Source organism: Chelmon rostratus, chromosome 7 (assembly GCF_017976325.1).
Source record: "Chelmon rostratus isolate fCheRos1 chromosome 7, fCheRos1.pri, whole genome shotgun sequence".
Taxonomy (NCBI): domain Eukaryota; kingdom Metazoa; phylum Chordata; class Actinopteri; order Chaetodontiformes; family Chaetodontidae; genus Chelmon; species Chelmon rostratus.
The window spans coordinates 22,084,277-22,106,229 of NC_055664.1; the positions used below are offsets into that span (position 1 = coordinate 22,084,277).

Here is a 21,953-nt window from a genome sequence, read left to right on the forward strand (position 1 = left end):
TCCATGCTAATTTGCAAGGGAATAAATTGTTTTGACATTCTGAGGCTCCTGAATTTTTCCACTCACAATCTTCCAAAGGCTGCACTAGGCTGTTTTGCTATCACCAATAGGCTGTTCCTGTTAGCATGCCCTGGAATATTAAGTAGAGTAAGTGCTTAGCTTGCTTAGTCCAAGCCAAATAAATATGCAGGAATTAGTTCCAGCTTCATACACCGTCAAAATAGGATCCACCAGTCAATGCACCAAAACAACCCATTCACCACACTTCAACTCATTTTGGCTACAAAGAAAAGCAAAGCAAATTTCATATCGAGAGAAATAAATAAATATATATGCCGGGAGCTTTGTGAGCCCAGTGACAGTGCTATACATGAATGCAAAGCAAAATAACAGCCAAAATCAGGGATAAACACACAGTAGATTGCACACACACAGCCACATAGTGCATTTATATCCACAAAATAAAAACGATATAGCAGGGTATTATTTTGATAATGATATGCATGCATTATGATAGAATATATATAAATGTGAATATACTTTAAAGAATACATCTGTGTGTACTGTAAGGTGAATTTTTCTCCATATATCCCCACTTGATTGTGGTTCATTGCTCCATTCACCGGTACTTGTCATCATTGCAACGAGCTTCTCTGATTAACTGCAAAGAAGCAGACGTTCAGTTCATTTCAGTCAAACGCTGAGCTCAATCAAACACATCCTGAGGTGTTTCTCGTGTCTCATAATCAGTTTAGTTATGAGATGACACCATGTTTAATGTTTTAAACCACTTCAGCACTGCCGCAGTTGGTCTCTTTATGGGAACTCCTTTCTAACATTACTTTCACTTTATTATTCATGTTGATGCCGCACATAGTCATGGTTTGAAAACTTAATATAACATGTTGCAGTGTCTTTAATATCATGATGTGACATTTTTATTTATATTTTAAAATTATACTGGTATTATCATGAATTATATGACATGGCGTGCCTCTGATGTATATAGAAATCAAACACGCAACCTCCCCCACCACTCAACCATAGCATGCATAGTATTCACAAGGAATGATGTACCAGAAGGTAGCAATCAGTCAGCCTGGCTGTGGCCACCTCCCATCTATCAGTCTGTGCATCCTTTCCCATTCAACAGCTGTGGACTCATATGTTACTGTCCCTCTACCTGTCACTGTCCATCCACAACCACACCAACCACAGCACACATCAATCAGCCCACCCCTGCTGCTTTTTAATCTGTTCCCGCCCCCACAGACCAAGAACGCTTCAAAATTACAGTGAAGAAAGGTCACCCTATCCAATTAGAAGATCGTCAGGGATGCACACTAGAGGGTCATTCCCTGAACCCTTGAAGCACATTGTAAATCCTACATTGCCCAAGAAGGTACACCCAATCTGGCAGGATACAGAATGGCTGACTGATTGCAGCATCGGTAAATGACGTGCATACAGCTTTAAGGATGCAGCTTTAGCTGTAATGGTGGAGACGACTGATATGAATTGCTGTTTGGATTGATAGAGGGTGCAATGGCATGTGAAAGTGCTGCGATAGGTTTATTCCCTTAAGATGAACCATGTTATCATCAGTCCATGATGTTGACCCCGTGACAACCCCGGGGCCCAGATCAATCAGGTCTCCAATCAGGATTAGATCAAGATGCCCTCTGCATCCTCTCTCATCATTCTAGTAGTCTGCTACTTGCAAGATTTAGCCCCATAACAGGACATACAGGCAGAGAAAGTGACAGGTCTGCTGGAAGGAGAGAGAGATTTTGGATCAAACGGTTCAGTGGAAAGGACCATGTGGAGACCATTGTCTTAGCTTGGCAGAAGAACAAAAGCTAATGAGAGAGGGGTAGAGAGAGAGACGGAGAAAGAGAGGGTGGGTCAGTGAGCTTTGAGCCTCTCGTGAGCTGATCTAAGCCAATTAGAGACAAGTGACAGCTCAGCTACATGCTCATGACACAACTAGACCACGGCACCGCTCTGAGCCCCAGCACCCCACAGTACAAGCCTGACTTGAACCCCAACAAGCCCTTAAAACTCCCCCCATGAACGTTTATATACCCCTCTGCCATAATCCTCATCACTCCCGACAGCGACCGAAGCCAAAGAAGAGGGAGAGAGTATGCTTAACAAAAATACTGTTCTCTCCCCTCCTGTCCTGCTTCCTCTCATCTCCAGAAGGAGAGCGGCCGGCCAAGCAGCGCTCTCTGCCTGCCTTCGTCATGGTCAGCCAACTCTCTTGACATCTGATGTTGAAGAGAGTTGCCGTGACGACCTGGCAAATCCACTGACCTTTGCCCCAGCAGTTCAAAACTTGTGAACCCGAGACGAGAGAAAGCCAAAAAGCTTGGTGGGGGATATGTGAAGTGAGGAGGTTCAATTGAAAAGGGGGGCTGGTTCAAGTGACCACTGGCAGCTGTCATTGCTGTGCTGCCTCGTTCCTGCGAGCAGATAATGGTGCGTTGCCTTCCCAGTATACATGAGGGGAGGTGGTAGGCCACCAGGTTGTTGGTTGTCAGGGCTCTAGCACAGGGCTTGTGATTAATGAGACAGGGCGTCGCGCCACAGGGAGCTCAGCAGCACGTGCCACACTGGTGGTAACAACAAACACTCCTGACACTGTGTGGCAGTGGACTCTCCGCACTTTTATAAAGAGCCAGAGTCACAACAGTGCAATAGTTCGATAGTTGCATAAATGTAGACAAATCTACACCACCACTACACACGCATGTGAATACATACAATACAAATTGCTCACATGAACATCAACAATCATATGCCACACCCATGATCGTGAAATTGGATATGCATTCTCTCATTTACCCTTCACTGAGCATCAAGTGTATGAAATCTGTCGATGGCTGCTTTCAGGGAGAAGGAGCAAGAAATGCAGAAATGGAGGATGACAGGAAGGAGTGATGGGGGTTGAGGGACACCCAGCAGGGGGTGGGACAGGACATCCCTCTGCACGTCTAACGTCTGCCACTCAAGAAAGTTAATGATGCCACGATCTTGGGCCAACCATCCCCCTGCTGCGTTTGAGAAAAGAGACAGACAGACAGAGAGAGAGGACTGAGGGTGGTGTTGCTGGCACATGGATGCAGTCAGAAGAGGTGAGATGCTCTTGCGGCGTGAGTTGGGGGTGGGGCATGTGGGTGAAAATTGAAGGTCCAAGAATATTTATGACAATCAACACCCCGGTTGGCACCGTTGAGTGATTTTGAAATAAATGATATATCCCCCTCTTTTTCCCAATCCCATTGCTGTCTCCTGCCCTCATCAGCATCCTTTATCGAGTCAAGTTACTTATTAAGGTTTATGAGAAGTCCTGATAATTTCATTAGCAGTCAGTCACTGGGGCTGCGATTTGATTTTTCATAGCAAGGAGGGGGATGGGCGTTTTGGCTGCTGGGATGAAATTGCTATCATCTACAGACAGTTAGGAAACAGCAGTTTAGGGGATAAGGGAGCAACGAAGGAGGGATGGGGGTTGGAGTGGCAAGATGCTGAGAATAGATAGCAGAATCTGGTCTAGCGCTCAGTGAATGTAAAGGGATTGTGCAAGGCCTGGTTTCACAAAATGTCTTACATAGCAGAAAAAGGCCTTTTGTACAGTAAAATGCTCAAACGTACAATAAATAAAGGGGGTAAAGGTCTATAGATGTCAAAATACCAATCTGGGCTCAATTTAAGTTAAATCAGAGTTAAACCCGGTGGCAATCTAGTCTGGAGGTTACTGCAATAACAACAGAACTTGAGTACTATAAGAATGAATGAACTGTCAGATGCTCATATCCCTTAGCCTGTAATTGAATTATCCATGCTTTTCTTCCTCTGACACAGGAATAACCCTTCCTTCGAAGGCTATTTCTCCTTTCATACATCTCCCAAAAACACTTGGCTAACTGTATTAGCAGTGCATGCTAGAGATGCTCTGCAGACAGCCAAATGGACCCACGCGCAGCTCTGTTTTCAAGCCATGGGGTCAAATGATGGTCAATCGATGGTCAGTCAGGGGTCACATTCAGAGGTGGCCAAAGGTCAGCCTATCTGGACACAGAGGTATAACTGGCCCTGTACCGACATGAATGGAGCTAAATCATGTGGACAACTCCCTTCTGCTTGGAGTCTGAGATTCTGATAAGAAGAGCAATTTACCATATCCTCACATTTAACATTTCAGATTCAAGACTCATGAAAACAATTAACAGTGTGTCCACAATATTTCTAAATTATGGTTCAGTTTTAATGTTCAGGGTGTTTTTCACAGAACAAGGTTGTGTGAGAGAGAGGAGAAGTTAATTACCAAAAACAAGCAATTAAACTAATAACACATTAGTTGCATAAACTAACAACTGACTAATTGCAGATGTATCCCACTCAACATGGTCTAAATAACATGGTTTTCCATAACCTCCTGCACAGCAACAGCAGCCAAATCGATATTCATGAAGTGTCAGAGTCGTAATTCATGTGTCTGTTCCACATGAACACCACGGGGACCTTTAAAAGAAAGACGGGAAAAAAACATGTAAATTTCACAGCTAATGCCTGGGCATGGCTTATGTTGGCCAATTAAGCTGTTCTTTTCAGCTCCATTACAACGCGTCCCGTGCGTCTTGGGGTTCATTTTTCCCTTACTGTGCCATTTAGACTTCAAATGGGCAAACGTTTATCATGCAAGTTGGACGAGATAGAGTGAGTTTGGAGTCTGTTACAAAGTGTGCGGGCATGGGGGGTACTGGCACGTGCATGTGTACGAGTTCCAAACATCTATGTGCTGCCGTGCCTGTGTGCCTTTGTGTGTGGAGGCCTAATTTGTGCATGAAACAGGAGAGCGTTAATGGCTTTTAAAGATCGGTGGAGTCAAATGAGCGCGCTCATCAGTTAGCCACACACCCCCTGGTGATCACTCAGTGTCGTTAGATTTCATTTCCTGTGAAATAAGAAGATCTCGGTGGATCCAAGACAAATCCCTGCAATTATAACCACGCTTAAGATGATTCACTGCCTTCATTTCTGTCGCACTGTGTGGTAGGTACTGTTGTGTATGGCATTATTGACTTTAGACTAACACATCAACAATAATCATCGAAAATACTCTAACAACAAGATAGATTTCTTCAAATTTTACTCAAGCAGCATCTTACCAAATACAATCCCTTATGAATTTCTCCTCAACAGCAAGCAAAGAGAAACATACAGACAAGTGACCATACACCTATCTTAACTCACACACAATGAAACACAGGCAAACAGGGGAAGCACCTGCACGCTCATTAATAGCTTTGCCCGGGACAGCGGAGAGCACGGGGGCCAGCAGCAAGAGGCACTGAGATAAGATTCTGCTTAGCATTTGAATAGGATGTTCTGATTTCTATTCAGCTGGCCTTTGGCCATGCTAGTGCTTAAGTGGTCTGGGCAAGTCTGTCTGGTCTATACTGTGCCAACCAATGTGCAGGCTCAAATCTGGCAATGTGGAATGTCTGTCAGTGGCCCAGTCTGTCTGTCTGTCCGTTTGGCTGGATGTGTGTCTGGATGGTTAATAATCAGCCTGGCTAGCTGCTAATCATCCTCCCAGCTGCAGAAGCAGGTGGTCACACATACCACAGCTCCCAGTCTCATTCACCATGTGATGTCATCTCACTGCACCTGGTCACACTGCATCACGCATTACTGAGGTAGCCTGTTTCCCTCTATCACATCATGTGTCTTTGCTGGTCCTGAAACTGAGAGCCCACAACGTTTACTTCTTAACGGACGGGATGCAGTGGCTCCTGCAGTGAACTGGTTGCTGCTGAATGAACAACATCAAACCTTGGTGTCCCCTCCTTCACCTCGGCCAAGCCTGGGACTGATCCCAGAACAGTCTAACAGGAAGGGGCAGCAGTTAGGACACACTCCACGTCGAAATGGGAAGCCATTAACTCTGCAACACACAAGGTCACCTTCAACAAGACACAGCAGCCACCCAACTTCCTCTGCTGATATGCCCAATGGATGCAGCGGCGCAGTCATGTAAAGGTCAGGCTGTAAAACGGAATGGAGCCACAGCTGTCTTAGAAACCACACTTTTAAACATTTGATCTTGTCTCCCTTCACTCTTGAAAGTGATCAAAACGCTTTGAGTATCACTTTCAAACAGCAGGAAAGGAAATGAGGGGGAGGGAGTGGAAAAGTGGAAAGAGGAAAGAGAGTGATAGAGGGTGGGAGACGGGGAGAGAGGGAGACAGCAGAAACTGGATGCTCAGGTTTCAGTTCTGGTCTGCAGCTGTTGAGGGGCTCTGGTGGCTGATAGGTGTCCCTTACAGCAAATGTAATCCAAGCCAAACACAATATCTGTCTACGCCATTGAGAGATCATCAAGTCATAACACATCCGGATCCACCATAACTCTGCCATGGCCCAGGGCCAAGCAAAGCCTGGTAACAGTGCAAAGGACTGCAAACAAGAATGAACAATAATTATACATTAACAACACAACATTCATTTTTTTTAGTTCATTTTTTCTCAAAGTCAGCAACGACTTCCATGGGTCGGTTTGTAAATTGTGCCTCATGTATTCCCTTCCTCCCTTCCCCCAGTTTCCTACTTCCTCTCCATCCACACAGTTCAGTTGAGAATCTAACGAAGCTGAAACTCTCCCATGTTCCCAAAGCGCTACTTTAAGGAGGGACTATCCTTAATGTTTGTACAACTAGAAAAACAGACACAAAAGCCATTTACCTGAAGCATTTTTGTGTGAGCTTGTGCACTTGAGTGAGCATGTGTTTGGTACCTGTGTGTGAGTATGCAAGACATATCCATCAGAGTGCCGGTGTGCAGTGTGACAGTTGTAACCCAAAATAAACAGACTAAATCTCGGGTCTGGCGGAGTCGTGACCCTTGCACAACAGCAATCCCCAGCAGCATTGTGCACCATACAGTGTTGCACAAAGGCATGTATGCGTGTGAATGAATGTGTGTTTAAGGGTGTGTGTGTGAAAGTAACCAAGGATATAATGGCCATTTGAACCAGGAACATCAGTGCAGAAATAACACACCATTCCACACGCCAAAGGGTGAATCAATTTCAGCGACACTCGATTCAAACCCATATCAGCTAGCGGCTGAACTTCAGCCCTCCACCCCGTCACCTCCTCCCCAGCTCCGTATGATGGATTACCATCTCTGGCAGTCTCAGAGGGTCTCAGGGAGAGCAAGGAAGGTGGGTGGGGGAGGCCAGTCACCACAGGGACACAGTCATCGGAGGGGAGCGCTGGGTTAAGGAATTATGGTTTGACAGAGATCTGGGGTGGATAGGAGAGGGCAAAGGGTTCTCCAGGGGTCAGAGGATCCAATCCTGGCTGGACTCAATGGCAAGCCACCCTCAGAAAGCAGCGGCCTACAGGGATTTCACTCAGGGTCAAATTTTTCGATTAATATTATTATCACTCACTTGTCCCTTCGCTCACTTGACAGCAAATAGAGTGGTATCAGACATATTAATCTAAATGCTGGTAAATATCACTCCTGCACAACAATTTAACATAGACTTAGAGTTAGAAAGTCCATGTCCTGAAGAGCAGATTAATAGACTGATAAAGTGGAAGATATGTTGATGATGATCAAAATAAATCTGCTTACTAAAAACTGCAAGCTGCACAGAGCTTGAATAAATTACAACCATAAGTCGATTTTAAACCAGAAATCAAAGTGCAATCCACCCATGAAAGCAGGAGCCTCTGAGCCTGTCTGTGTTTTAAGGCTGGTCAATAATCAGCCTGCAGACAGATTTCAATAATTTACAGCTCAGTCTATATCCACAACTGTCTGATGAGAGTGAAAGAAGCCGCAAGACAGGGCAAGTTTATTTTAGAGAATGTGCTTGTCTGAAAGTGCTTACTTTTTACAACAATGCCGCCGAGCTTGTACAATTTAGGGACTCGATGTTAATGCTAAGATTTATTTTTCAGTCACTGCAGAGCAAGCGCCCAGAGTGCGAAGCACGGGTGATGAGACACGGGTAGAAGGAGCAAGGAGAATGAGGAGAGAGGCAGCAAAACCCAGGCAGGCAGGAGAGACAAAGCAATAGCTCTGCTTTGTAAAAGCGGAGAAGGCCATCAATAACAGTGTCACTATAAAGAGAGAAAGAGGGAGAGAGTGAAGGAGCGAGAGTAGGGTGTATAAAAGAAACACAACAAAACCCGGTGCGACGGGTGCTTCATCTTGCCGGGCACTAATGGGCGTGAGAAGTGGCTGGCTCAGCATTCATTGCTTGATGGCTCACTCCTCTGCTGACGGGCCGTGGCATCCGTGACGGAGCGCCACACACTTGTTTAATCCAGTTTATACACTTGAAGGTGACACAATGGTGGAAGTAGAGAGGTGGAGAGCGAGAAAAAGGGGAGAGCAAGAGACCGATAAAGGGCAGAGAAGGATGGTCAAAGGTCATCCCAAAACTTGGATCTCATTTACTGTTCCATCTCTTTGTTATCGTCCTGCACCTTCTCACCACACTTTCCATCTTTGCCCTCAGCCCTTGCTGCACTACTCCATTATAGCTGTCATTATTCAGCCAGGGAGCGCCACGGCCAAGGTGTGCTATATTTCCCATCTTCAGCACTACGCTCGCTTCCTCTGAAGGTAAGAAGGTAACACAGACAGTCTATTTCCCTTGGTGGAGCTGCAGAGGTCAGAGCTGGGACACAAGGCCCGCTGAGGATAGCAAAAGTGCAGTCTCAGGATATATCATGTGTGTGTGAATGTGCTAGTTTGCGTGTGTGACAGCGAAAGGTCAGAGTGCTGGTAGTGACTGCAGTGTATTCCTATGATTTATCTCCCTGTGAGAGTTTTCCAAATTTCTGTTCCATTTCTGCAGGCTACTCTTTCTACGCACTGCACGGGAGCCGGGCTGTGCGGGAACTCCTCATTTGCTGGTGCCATCTGCGGCTGATAAATGAGACAGCCATCTGCATGCTGTCGTATACCGCTGGTGAGAACTGTGTGTGAGCATTTGGAAATTGTGCGAGTAAATCCCAACAGATAACAACACCTCTTCACAGAGGTCAGCAAACTCCAGCAGCACAGACACGGAGCTGACACATTTAATCAGGGATTTTTCCCTCTCTCACAGTTTATCAGGGGAAGGTATTTCTCACACCCTCGCCTGCTCTCACCATCTCTCTTATCGCAGGACAACACTCTCACCTTTCCTGTATCTACACTTTTGCTCTTCCTCTGCCATATCATTACTTCTTTCTGCACTGAACTGACCACCTTCAGCAAGAAGTGCGGAGTAATTAACAAAACAGTCATTCTGATTGCTTTTTCTTAATATCAAAATGTAAAAAGAGAGGGAACTTGGTTAAGTATAGTACACAATTCAATGCTCTGATTTGCACCTCTGACTGGCCTCTCCTCCAATGGCAACAGCGGATGAGGCTCATGGGCATTGTAGGATTTAGACCCATCTGCCATGCCATTATTATGGACAAAAGGTGATGTTTCATATGCAAAGCTGAAATAATTCCAAAAAAAGTTGGGACGTTGTGTAAAACAAAAATAAAACAGAATAAAACAGTTTTATCTACGTTTTACACAGCGTCTCAATGGGGACTGTAAAACTGGTGGTTGTAACATAAACCTATGGGATCATTATGTAAGCCTTATGGTTCTATGTTCAGTAACAATGAGGAAAAAGTGAATACAGAATGGGGAAAAAACACTTTGCAACTCTATAAGTGTGTCAACACTAAGTCATTAAAAGGTGCAGAAAAAGGCCATAATAATTGTTTTAGTCTGACCCTGAACTCTGTGTTGTACACATCCCACCACATAAACACACACACTAAGATTTGTTGTGACAGTAAAACGTATTTAAATACAAATTAGAGCATGACCGGTTTCTGAGACTGTTTTATTTCCTAACTGCAGCATGCATCATTAATGTGCTGTAATGGTTGCATTGTTGCTGCTTCCTTCATTACCCTTCATTATTTCTCAAGGACTTCAGCGCAGATTAAACCTCAGCCTACCGGGGTTTATACGAGCGTGAGGGCAGGTGTTTGTGTACACTTCTGTGTGAGAGAGAGTGTGTGTCTGTGCGTGTGTTGTTTGTGTGCACTTGTCACTCCATTTTCTCATTTCTGAAACGGAATAATAAGTCCAGATGAGCTTGTGAAAGCCTCTGCAGCGCAGCTCCTGACTCCCCACCTGGCCTGCTCCTCCTGGCCTGTCCCTTTATTAGCTTCTCCTCATGCTGGACACAACAGGAACAGCTTGGTACCCTCCTCCTCTCTTCACCACTCACACCTCTCCCAGCTCTATTTTCCTGCTAATTACCTTGTTGTACGAGCACCAAATGCTACCTAACGATTCACTTAATTGCAGAAGTGGTACATTAGATGATATCAAAGGACCTTTTTAAAAGTCATTCAATCCCATTCCAAACGGCATTTAGAACAAACCCACGTCATCTGTTTCATTTGTGTGTCATTTGCATTTTTAAAGGTTACAAACTGAACAAAGCAGCAAAGGACACAAACCTACACCTCAAGATTCTGCGTCTTCATTCCTTCGCCATGCCTCTCCCCTGAGACGATAATACACACTTTAAACACACACCACACACATGTGAGAGGTCCAGAGTCACATTCGACACGCAATTAAAAGTGCAACTGTTCACTCCTCATGCTTGTATCTGGAGCACTATGCATGTGTGCTACCCATCCACCTGAAAAGATGGGGCCAATTAACATTTTCCTTGGAATCCTATCGCCCCAGGTGTGCCTTGTCACACTTACATATACACAGATATCCGCAGTGCTAGCAATTTATTCAGCAGTGGCTGCAGCTAGCTTTTCTGACACAGGCTTCACAATGATTTATGAACCTGCTCATTGACCCAGTTTGTTCTGAAAAGAGAAAAGGGGGCACATCGTATATGCGGCATATCCATCCCATGGAGCTGGCCTGCAGTCAGTTCTGAAGCGCATTGGGTGGAGGAATAAGACAGACAAAGCAGACTGCTCAGATACCCTCTGGGCGATATGTTTCTCTTTCTTCTGAAATAGAGGACAGGAAACAACAGCTATCAGGAAATCACTTCCCAAATGCAGCAAAAGTGATGTCAGCACAGTATCCTCACACTCTGCACACACACCGTGGACTTATAACATAAGGCAGTTCATGCTCTCATCCACCCATTTGTGAACAATGCGTGTTCAACATCCAACACTTAAAGGAGACATGTTTGAAAGACTGAGCAGGGTAACCGCACAAGTCCCCCCAATCTGGCCCACATTAATAATGCAGAGGCACCTCTCTTCCCCCTCTTCCCCTCCGCTCCACCTTTCCTCCTCAAACAGAGAGAGTGGTGAGTGCTGCCCAGCTTGATGTCCGGCATGCAGCAGCGCCACTCTGCTCAGTGGACACTGAGTTCAATCTGTTTCAGAGCTGCAATTCAATTATCTCACCAGGGTCCTGCTCAACCACTCGTGAATGGAAGGGGGGCAAAGGTGTGTTCAATACGAGGGAGGGAGGGAGAGAGGGAGATGGAAGACTCGGGGGGGCAAGACATATCATGCACACAAACCCAGTGCAACATGGATATAGATTTAAATGCTGCTTTTTCTTGTGCGATTAGCTATGGCTTTACAATCACTAGACGGATGTCAGGACCTGATAAAGCTAATCACTGCAGTAAGCCAATGCAGTGGGATTTAGCACCCCACCCCCTTCTGTTCCCCCGGCCCCCCTGAAGACCTGGCTGAAAGGGAAAGCCAAGAAAGCCCAGGGCCCAAAACAAGCTGGGCATGAAGCGCTCCACAAAATGGCCCTCCCTTCACTTTGGGATGCTTGATTGCCTTATTTCAGGGAAAACAAAAATACCCAGTGAAAATATGCTCCTGATGGCAATATCTTTATGTCACTGAGGTAAATATACTATATAACTGATCATCACCTAATTCTTATTGTCACCGGAAACTTACTGTATATTTCACAAATAAGTGTAACATCGCTGTCCTATGTGTTAGAAGACAAACAAATACTGCTGTGCGGAGATGGAGTGAGAGAGAGCAGAAGAGAGAGTTCAGTCAAACAAAGAAAATAGCACGATGGCAAAACAACAGTGGAGCTGTGCTGATTCTGTCCACTCTGGTGCTCCAGGCCAAGACACTTGATAGGGTCAGACACCAATCCTGCAGATCAGCTTTAGGACACTCCTACTCGATATCCCTTAAACTACTTGCCATTAAAGTTGCAACAAGTCATTAATGTCTTAATATAATACCTGCCTGCATATTATTTCTTTTTCCTCATATCCTCCATTAGCTCTGAAGTACCTCTGAGGGCTTTGATCTGTTCATGATGGAATAACTCATATCAACAATATTCTGCTTTAATGAAATTTTGCACACTTGTCACAGCGCAATCAAGTAACTGTCCCTGTTGAGCACAACCATTTCCTACACCCACACACCATCTCAGTCAGGCCAGCACTGCTGTCATTCTCAAACTATGAGTGTCTCATGTCAGGCCAACAGAAGAAAAAGTGTGTCAATTAGCGTAGGGCCAATATCGGTTTATCTATAAACTGGTATTGGAAGCTCTGATGTCACTATGATGAACAATTAAATATAGATGAGGGTCATTTGGACTAAATTAAAAACTTTCTATCTTCCCATTGGTTGGTTTGTCTATGCACAAAGATTCTCCTGGTTGGCTTTATTGGTGCAGAACAGATGAAAAACTAACCAGGAAGTCCAGTCGGAAGGCTTTAAGTGGTAAGATACCACATCTCCATCTCTGTGCATGCAGTGACCAGTAAATTAGTCCAAGGGAACAGGGTCAGCACTGCAGGACATTTTTGAATGGTAAGGTATTTGGGTATATATATGCACATTTGTTTGGCCAGTACAGTGTGTTGTCTGATGATGATGGGGTACTTTTTTGTCAGAATGGTGGGCAAAAGGTACAGATCTATATCTTTTTTTGCTCAGAGTATGGCCTGAGGCTTTGACCTGAACCTCTCTCTCTCAACCCCAGTATCACTGGTAACACCCATTATATGTGTGTTCTTATTTCTTTACCTTGCTAGCTCTTTCTTATCCCCTCGCTCCTGGCCTCCTGACCTGTCAACCCATCAACCTTTAAGCCACTCAAGCAGTCAATGCATCTATTCAACCCCCTCTGCTGCTCAACCCACATTAAATTAGAGAGAGCACAGAAAATAAAGACTAAGAAGAAACAGTGTGAGAAGGGGAAAAATAAAATAATCTGGAGACTTTATCAATTTTTCATGAATTTTCATTTAGACTGGGAGAGCCCTCTTACAGCAATCGATAGATCAAGCTTCGGTCACGCATTTAGCACCTGGGGGCTGCTGGAGGGCCCTCAGGGAGGCAGGGGACCTGATCAGAGGCGGAGACCAACCCCCTCCTCTCCATCACACAAAGTCCATTTGCCAAGGATCACAAACCAACTACCCATTCTACTACCACTGATAATTGTAATCACCTTGGAAATATAGTTACAGGTCCTTTTTACTGTGTGGAAGAGAGTATTTCTGCTATCTCTTCTGCTCATTGTCAAACATTTAATTAGCAAAAGGTTGACTTTTTTTATGTTCAATGTCTCAAAGGTTCATGTCACTTGTCAGGATATGGGATTCAAAGTCTCCTCTCCAAGCTAAATCACACAAATCAAGTGACGCATCCAAAAAACATCTGTGAATATGACTAAAAACTCACAGTATAGTGTCTGAAGCTCAGGACTACGTTACTAAAAGTGCCACCAGTTAAAACAACATAAGCACTTGGAGACTTTCCACTTCAATTTATGGGCAGTTGAGGTGTCTGGGAGCCGCTTCATAGGAAACCCAGCCTGAGCCTTCTGGGGGCCGGGGGCTCATCTTCAAAGGTAACTTGAGCCACAGCTCAGGTTCTGCATGTCAGTGTTCACCAACACAGTCCAGGCGGCCTGTGTCAAGTGTCCATCAGGACTTTGAACTGTGCCTGACGTTCAGCCCCCACCCACCTGTGAGAGACCCATGTCTGCCATGCCATCGTGTCCCTCGCAAACAGTCGGACAGTAGCTTTATGTCCAACTCAAAGGTTATTTTAAACATTGATTTGTTGCTATATTCCCCCCAGTAAAGACAATATAATTTTCCATTATGTATAAATGGGGAAAAAAGATTGTACAGTTGTTGTTGGCAGGAAATGTTCAATTAGTATTGCTCACAGAGGAGAAATTAAGAAGAAATAGGACGCAGAGCCCTGACTCACATGCTACTTCCAAAGATGCGTTACGGCTGACAGCTTCTCCCAGGTAGTTCCGGGCCACGCAGACATAGGCTCCCTCATCCGGTTTGCTCCGTCGTCCATGAACAATGCGAAGGAAGAAAAGCGAGCCGCTGGGCAGCAGCATGCGGTGAGAACGTGGGTCATCTTTGTCCGTTTCCACCCGCTCTCCATCCTTGTACCACTCCACTGTCGGGGTTGGCCGTCCCTCTGCTTTACAGTTCAGAGTGGCGGGCTCCCCTTTGGAGACAATCAGGTCAGAGGGGTGCTCCACAATCCGGGGTGGGGAGTCCTCCTGGCGCAGACGGGATCCTGGGGGAGATAGAAGTGATGCGATTAGTCACAGAGGAACAGCATATGGACTTTTAGCATTGTTTCAGTTTGATATTTGAATATAAAAAGGCCTTCCAAAGTCAAAAACCTCTTCCATTAACATAATAGCCAGCAGGTACAATATTTTAAAAAACAGAAAAAACGTGCCACAGCTAAAAGTAACAGATCACAAATCCAATCTAGCTGGGGAAGGTCTCAAGATAGCAAAGGAGCTACAGGATGTGGCTCAGGTGCAGTCTTCATTTCATCAGTGAAAACTATGAGAAAAAATAATTGTTGCCAACCTTTTTTCCATGAAGAAACTATGAAGACATACTAAAAATTTCACTATAAAACACTGGGATTGCAAATCATATAGCTACAATCCCACTGAAGATGAAACAGTGTAAATGAAGAAAGCGAAACATCTGGGAAAAGTCATGAACACAGCCAGCACTCTGCTAAAATGTCAAAAATATCAATTCAAAATCAGATGCAAAAACAACACTGCTGGGCAGAAGAGCACATGAGCTCTTTTCCTTAGCTTGCTGTCACTGTTACCCAGATCTGGATAAGCAGTAGAAAATGGGTGGATGCGCTTATCTTAGGTTAGATGCACGTAAAAAAAAAAAAAAAAAAAAAAAAAACCCAAAACACATACTAGACCCTTTAATCACTATTTCAGGCCAGTCAAATAGGAGCCATCTGCTCTTCTCAAACCTATATGAAAGGGGTTGAGGGGAATTGGACCCATGGGTGAACAGTGAATGCAGGCATACAGTCAGTTTACATCTAAGCAATACACACACAAATGATATATTTTGCTTTCAGTGTGGTGCAAAGGAACAAAACAGTTGAGTCCACTGTTATAGAAGTGTACATGTGATGTGAATATGAATGCCGGGGTCTAGATTAATGTCAAATGCTAATCCCCTGTGGCTGAAAACCCTGGCCCTCTCCTTTTTATTAGGGCTTGCAGTGGGTGAGCCCTGGGAGTCTGGCAGCTAAGATAATGCTCCCCAAGTCAGAGTGCTCTGTGTGTCTGTGCCCAGGTCTTAACCACAGAGATAAGATGCTGTAGGCCACACACATGCATTTACATTACAGAGGCCCTGGGAACCATGCAACAATCAAATAGTTTGAGCCAGCATCAAACAATCAAAGACACAGAAATGCGAATGGGGAGTAAGGGAAACTTTTCCAACAGCCCTTTCTTTATCCTCTTGCTTTTGAACCACGTTCAATACCTCATCAATAACTCTGATTCAGTTGGCAGCCAAATGTTAACCAGTCAGTGTTGCTCTAAGTAGAGCGCCGGCTCTTTGTCTTAAAATGAGTTGTTGCAGGTGTGCATGTGATTGAGCTGAGTTGATGACTGTGTCCTTCCCCGGGGCCTTGCAGCGGGCTAATAGGACGATGCCTGCTGCACAGGAGAGCAGTGTACCACATACGCCTTTGTGCTTATGTAAGGGCTAATTTCAACATGGGATGGAGGCAAAACAGTGGAGGTTCCAGCTCTTTGTTTGCCTGGGTTTGCACATGTTCCACTACCCCTTATACTTAAATCTCCCAGGGGAAGCCGGGACACGCTGTACCCTGGTCTTTTCTGCCCAAGAGTCTCTGGGCAGAAGGACAGGCGCAGTTAGAAACCCACTGATCAGCACAAAATACACTTCAAATACTGTGTGTTAATGTGTGTGCACACATTTACACACACATACATGCAAAAAGACTCTTTGTAAATGTGAGTCCAACCAAACGAGTCCACCATTTGTCTTAACAAGGATCAGGCATCAGAAAGTAGAGTAGAATATTGAACCCTGAACAGGAGGTAGTCTGTTCTCTCTTCTTCCTAATTTGGGCTAATTCCCTCCATTTCCCTGTCATTGATTAGTGATCAGGCTTAGTGTCTTGCTCTAAGTGGGGCCACAGACTGGGGTTTGTAGTGGAGGGGGTGGTGATATCCTGCTCCCAGAGAACATGATCTAATCTCAGTGGCATTAAAACTGAAGATGCACTGCTGGTGGTGGAACAAAAACCTATGTTGCTGGCAGTTTTTAACCTAATTACTTTTGCCAGTGGGCAGGTAACAGTAATCTAGCGAGCAGTCAGTTTCCCTGTCAGGGCAGGGGCAGAGGGGCAAGTTTGTATTCTGGCAGTAAGTGACTAAATAAATGAAGCAGTAATTAACACTGTGACATTGATAAATGGTGGGTAAGATAAAGGACGGACATGGAGACCCCCATCTCCCTCAGATGGAGTGTCAAATGCACATTTATTCTTATCTCATTGGAGCATCTGCTTCCCTCATAATCCACAGGCCCTGCGGTTGCTTTCCACTAAGGCCAATGCGCATGCACAGCACTAAACTGGGGCGACTCCATTCGATTTATATCAGTCTAATTTCTTTAAATCCAATTTGTATTCCAATCTACTGCCTTCTAATCACTTAAACCTTGAGTCTCCATCTGCTCTCCCTTTTCCGGTGGAAATGAACACAGCAGATGCCTCTACAATTGTCCTTTCACTGCCAGAAAAAGCTGAGCCGGGTGCACAGAGGGCCAGACGTGACTGGTCAGTGTCCTTCCTGAGTGGAGGTAGTCAGGTGTAGAGGTAGAGAAGGTTAAAAACACATCCATATGCCGTGGAATGTGTTTTAAAAGAGGGACATCAATCTCAATACTGGCAAACTTTAACATGGAGCCTGTAGTTGGGCAAACTTCACTTTTAAAAGCGCAAACTGAAATGTTTGTACGTTCATGTGTGTCTATGCGTTTAACCGTGCCCTCATGTGGCTCCCAAGTCCTGGAGATGCTGCCCAAAAAGATCAAATAAAAGTCAGGTACAGTAAATCCCCACGGCCGGGCCATCAGACCAAGCTCCTGAAGAAATGAAAGTCAATTTTCAGCTTCCTATTGGGCCCCCTTTCTCACTCTCTTTGCAGTAAATGGGCTTTCTGTTGCCCTTTTAATGCGATCATTGGTGCTGTGCAATCAAGTGCTCTCTGATCTGAGGCGAGTGCACTTCACTGGGTCTCAGGGCACACGCTCCAATCAAAATGCTGTGTTTCCCCCTGTCTGCAATAACACCACCATTACTTTTCAGCACTGCTGTGCAGTCATCCACTCCTGAAGGAAAGCAGGAACCAGAGAACAAACAAACAAGCACACAGGCAGAGAATGAAATCAGAGAGGGATTACTGAACCAGAAGCTGATTCTTTTCTGCCTTTTCTTTCAGGCTGCTTATGTCAGCTTCACTGAAATCGGATGCAATTTTCCAAAGCTGCTATCCAAGAAATGTGGAGATTTGTAGCATGCTATCTCACTCAGTAGTGTTTTTCCTACCCTCCAGATAGCATATCAAACTTCACATTCATCGCCAATATAAGACATTGAAAGGTTAACACAGTTAAACAAAAATAGGTTAAACTCGGATAAAAATACCAATTTAACTATCATACCAGCTTCCTCTACCTCATATCCCACTGACCACACACATAGAAGGCGTCTTTTCTATTATCTTGGTCACATATTTATTCATGTGTGCAACAGAAGGTCAGGCCTTTGATGATCTTTCTGTAATTATTTTTATTAGCTCCCAGGAGAAATTCTAGCCCACCAACCAAATCAATACCCACACCAGTCTCAGCCAGAGCATAAAAGGAAGGGCTCCCCAAAGAGATATTAGTTATTCTGCCAACAGACATGTGCGCTGATCACAGGTAACCAACGGCAACCTCAGACCAAGGCAAAAAGTTCCAGTCACTGAGGCTCCATAAAACATCAAACATGAAACCAAGGTCCGGGCCAAGACACAGCACACTGTGATGTGGGAGGTGCAATGGCAGCTGCATTTCAGGCAGAAAGCGTTGAAACCCAGCGAGCCGAGTGAATATAAAATTGCACCAAAAAAAAAACAAAATAAAAAAATAAAAATGGTAGCCTGAAAGAAATTTCAGGAGGAATGAATTATGCATTAGATCCTTGTTGTCCATTCTGAAACATATTCTCCCTTGCTTCCCTCTTCCCCTGGCTCTCTCCACTTCCCCTCAACCTCCCACTCCATCTCCTTCTCTCTATATACCTCCGCCTCTCCCTCCCCAATATCTCTCTGTCTCCTTCACTTGCTCCCCGTCCTGTTACATCCTCCCTTCGCTGCCAGGGTGACACAGTCATATCCGTCATGTCATCAAAAGGGAAATGTGAGACAGCAGCAGGGGGGAACCGGGGGTGGCGACGGAGTGATGTTACTGGCCGTCCTCGCCTCCGCGCTGGCCTGCCGTGACACTTGCAAGCGGCCCATTCTGCGCCCAAGATTCATCTTCTTTACGGTGGGCTGTCAGTGGCGTCACAGCGCATGAGCCACACCATACCCCTACACCAGACATGTAGCTCATCTCTGCGAGGTGTCGCTGAAGACAACCAGGGGTCCATCCCAGCCCACTGCGCAAAGCCAATCAGCAAAATCCTCAAAGTGAAGCCAGAGAAAGTGAAATAAGTGGTGTTCGCAGGTGGCGAGCAGATTATTTTGTTTCATCTTCTCTTGCAAGAGAGCGGAGTTAGAGCTAGCTCGCTAGCAAGCTCACATGATGGGCTCTGTTCCACCTCAGTGCTCTGCTACTCTACTGTCCCCCCCACCTCCTCTCTCCAGCTACAATCTATACTCTGAAAGCAAACACAAGGGTAATTCTAGGAGCTTCTCTCAACATCTCACTGCATCCATGCTTGCCTCCATCAAATATCAGATAGAATTCCACTCTGAGTGTATTTCGGGCAGTGGTGTGGTGGGGTCATATTGACTCTGCATCTGTGTATTTGCCCTCTCCCCCATGCAGTAGGAATATATAAATAGATTGCTGTGGGAAACAGAATATCTGATTTTGCTGCAAAGGGCTGATTCAAATAGCTTGCATTTCAAGCAGTTTCCACCTTGTTTTTCTTTTTCTGAACGACTCTAATTCTCACTCTTCATTATAGTATCAGTAGCCATGAACAGGAAGGGCAATGTTATCTCTTTTTTCAGCAGACGAGATGTCTCAGAAGAGCCGAGACTTGAAAGAAGAGAGTAGAGGAGAGAAATGAGGAAGACATGGGGACTGTTTAAACTACTTTTTGGTGAAGTGCAATGTGTTGCAGCTTGCTCTCTATATATGGGATGATTAGTGTAAGGAGTACCAGCTCCGTGGGACTGTAAGGCCACTGGTAGAGACACTAAACTGTGTGATGCAGATTAAATGATTTCCGATATCAGGGCCATTCAAGCATGCCGCTTGCTGCACCACCCCACCTTCTTCAGCCACCTCTCTTTTCCTGCAGATCCCTCTGAGCAGCCTGTTCTTACCTGCCGCTGCTTTGGACTATGGCAGTAACCTTGATATTGAAGATGTGTACGTGTGTGTGGAAAATCAATGACTCAAATCCCAGAACAAGTAGTAAAAATTAAAGAGGTGAATTGAATGATGAATAGTCTCCCCTTCCTCGTCGACTACTGTAGAGGAGCCCCTGACTTCAGTTAATGTCCATTTGCTCCAGTCCAGCAGGGGTCATCAATAGAAAAATATAGCAGTGGTGCACAATTTCCTTTGATTACTTTAATCTCTGTAAATGAGCTATAAAATCAGATAAACAAGCAGCATTTTTTATGTTGGTGTTCTCCAAATACATATCTGTGTCTACATGTGCATGTCAGCTGGGCGCAAAATTTCACTTCAAGCGTGTGCCACTCTAAACAGCTCCTACTGAGGGAAGTGCAATGAAATGAATGGCATCAATTGATTCTCCCTCAAGCATTGTAATCTCTTTACCTGCATTGCTGAGCTGGCCCAGCAGATTGAATAGGGCAAAATAAATAAGTGCTTTATTGCTTTAGAAATGAAGGCGAGGGGGGAGGGGGGAGGAGAAGGCCTTCAGGTGTCCATGATACACTGTGTTGAGAGATGAGTGGATAATTGGAGGTGTGCCGTGGGTGCTGACCTGTAGTGAACACATTGCAGTGTCCCTGCATGTCAATGAGGGCAGTCACCACCTCCAGCCACTCCACTGGTCTTTAGCCCCGCATGTGAACATGAAGAATAAGAGGTGTAACCACACACCATCCAAGTGATGGACTCAGAGAGCACAGCGAGGTAATCAAATGGCCCTCATAGCTTACTGTTTGTGTTTTTTTAAGGTACAGAATACTAAGTCGAGATTTATGAAATTTCTATTCCATGAGACACTTCATCTGGTCTGGCGTAGGGGGACAGGGTCAAGGGTGCTAGCTGTAAGTGGATGAAGGACTTATTCAATTTACTCAGCCCCATAAATCCAAGCTAACACAAAAAACAATGGGCTCTGATGGTTATTAATGGTGCTCACAAACACATTCACACACATGCACTCACTACATTTCATAATTCTACCACTGGCCGGGTGTTACCGGGCCTCTAGATGACAAATGTCTGTGAGCAGCTCTCCAGAAAAATCATCACCATCCTGGAAGTGAAACAGGAGAGTTCAAACGTTCAAGGATGCGATTAAGGCTTTCTTCCTATCCGCTGCAGTGGTTGTGACACTTGGCTCGTGCCACGTTCCACACTGAGACTTCAGCCACAAAGCCAGTCTCACCAGGAGCCATTACATACAGTAAATCAACTCACGCCTGGTCATGGTGGATCGGTTTACAAAGCAGTGTGGTGCCATGATTGTGCAGCCGGCACACAACAGGAACAGATTCCCACAGCACTGACATACAAGCCTTATTACTTATCAAATCATTATGCATGTATTAATGTGATCATCTCATAATGAGAACGCTGTGAAATCAGGCTGCTTGGCCTGACAGTCATTATTTGCAACTTAACTGTTAACACAATTTAGCATATTACAGCATATTTTTGCACATAGACAAACTGATTATACAACAAGGTTATTTAGAAATAGATGTCAGGAAACACTATTACCAAATATGGCAAAAAAAAAAAAAAAAAAAATCATCATTCAGTTTTTGCAATTCATAAAACGCCCCAACAATATGAACACACCAGTGCTCACATATTGGGCCAGGAAGCCAGCTTGACAGTTCTGTAAATGTTGACATTGCCTCACTGACATGCAGGGAGACATCAGTCTGTTCACAAGAGGCCACACTCCTCAGACGATCTCCAGGTATCTCTAGTTTGGTAAGCGGTGGTGCACAGTGAGGAGTCTATGTACGTCTATAGCGCTAGATTCCCCAGTTAGTTACAGGGAAGAAAAGGTACCAAGCTGTCATGGCTGGGTGATCCATAGACCAGGCCGGTGATGAAGATGGTGGAACAAGACACTTATTCACTGGCTCCACCATTCGGAGCA

General features: G+C 45.0%; 1 protein-coding gene across 1 annotated transcript in view; it reads right to left on the reverse strand.

Annotated features, from left to right (window-relative positions):
* Positions 1-21,599, reverse strand: part of robo2 (roundabout, axon guidance receptor, homolog 2 (Drosophila)) — a 151,271-nt gene extending 129,672 nt beyond the window's left edge. The window contains exons 1-2 of the mRNA XM_041941398.1: positions 21,563-21,599; positions 14,295-14,621 (exon numbers count right to left, since the gene is read on the reverse strand). Coding sequence (XP_041797332.1) covers positions 14,295-14,621; positions 21,563-21,599 — 364 coding nt within the window. The remainder of the gene's footprint in view (positions 1-14,294; positions 14,622-21,562) is intronic.
* Between the last annotated feature and the right edge of the window lie 354 nt (positions 21,600-21,953).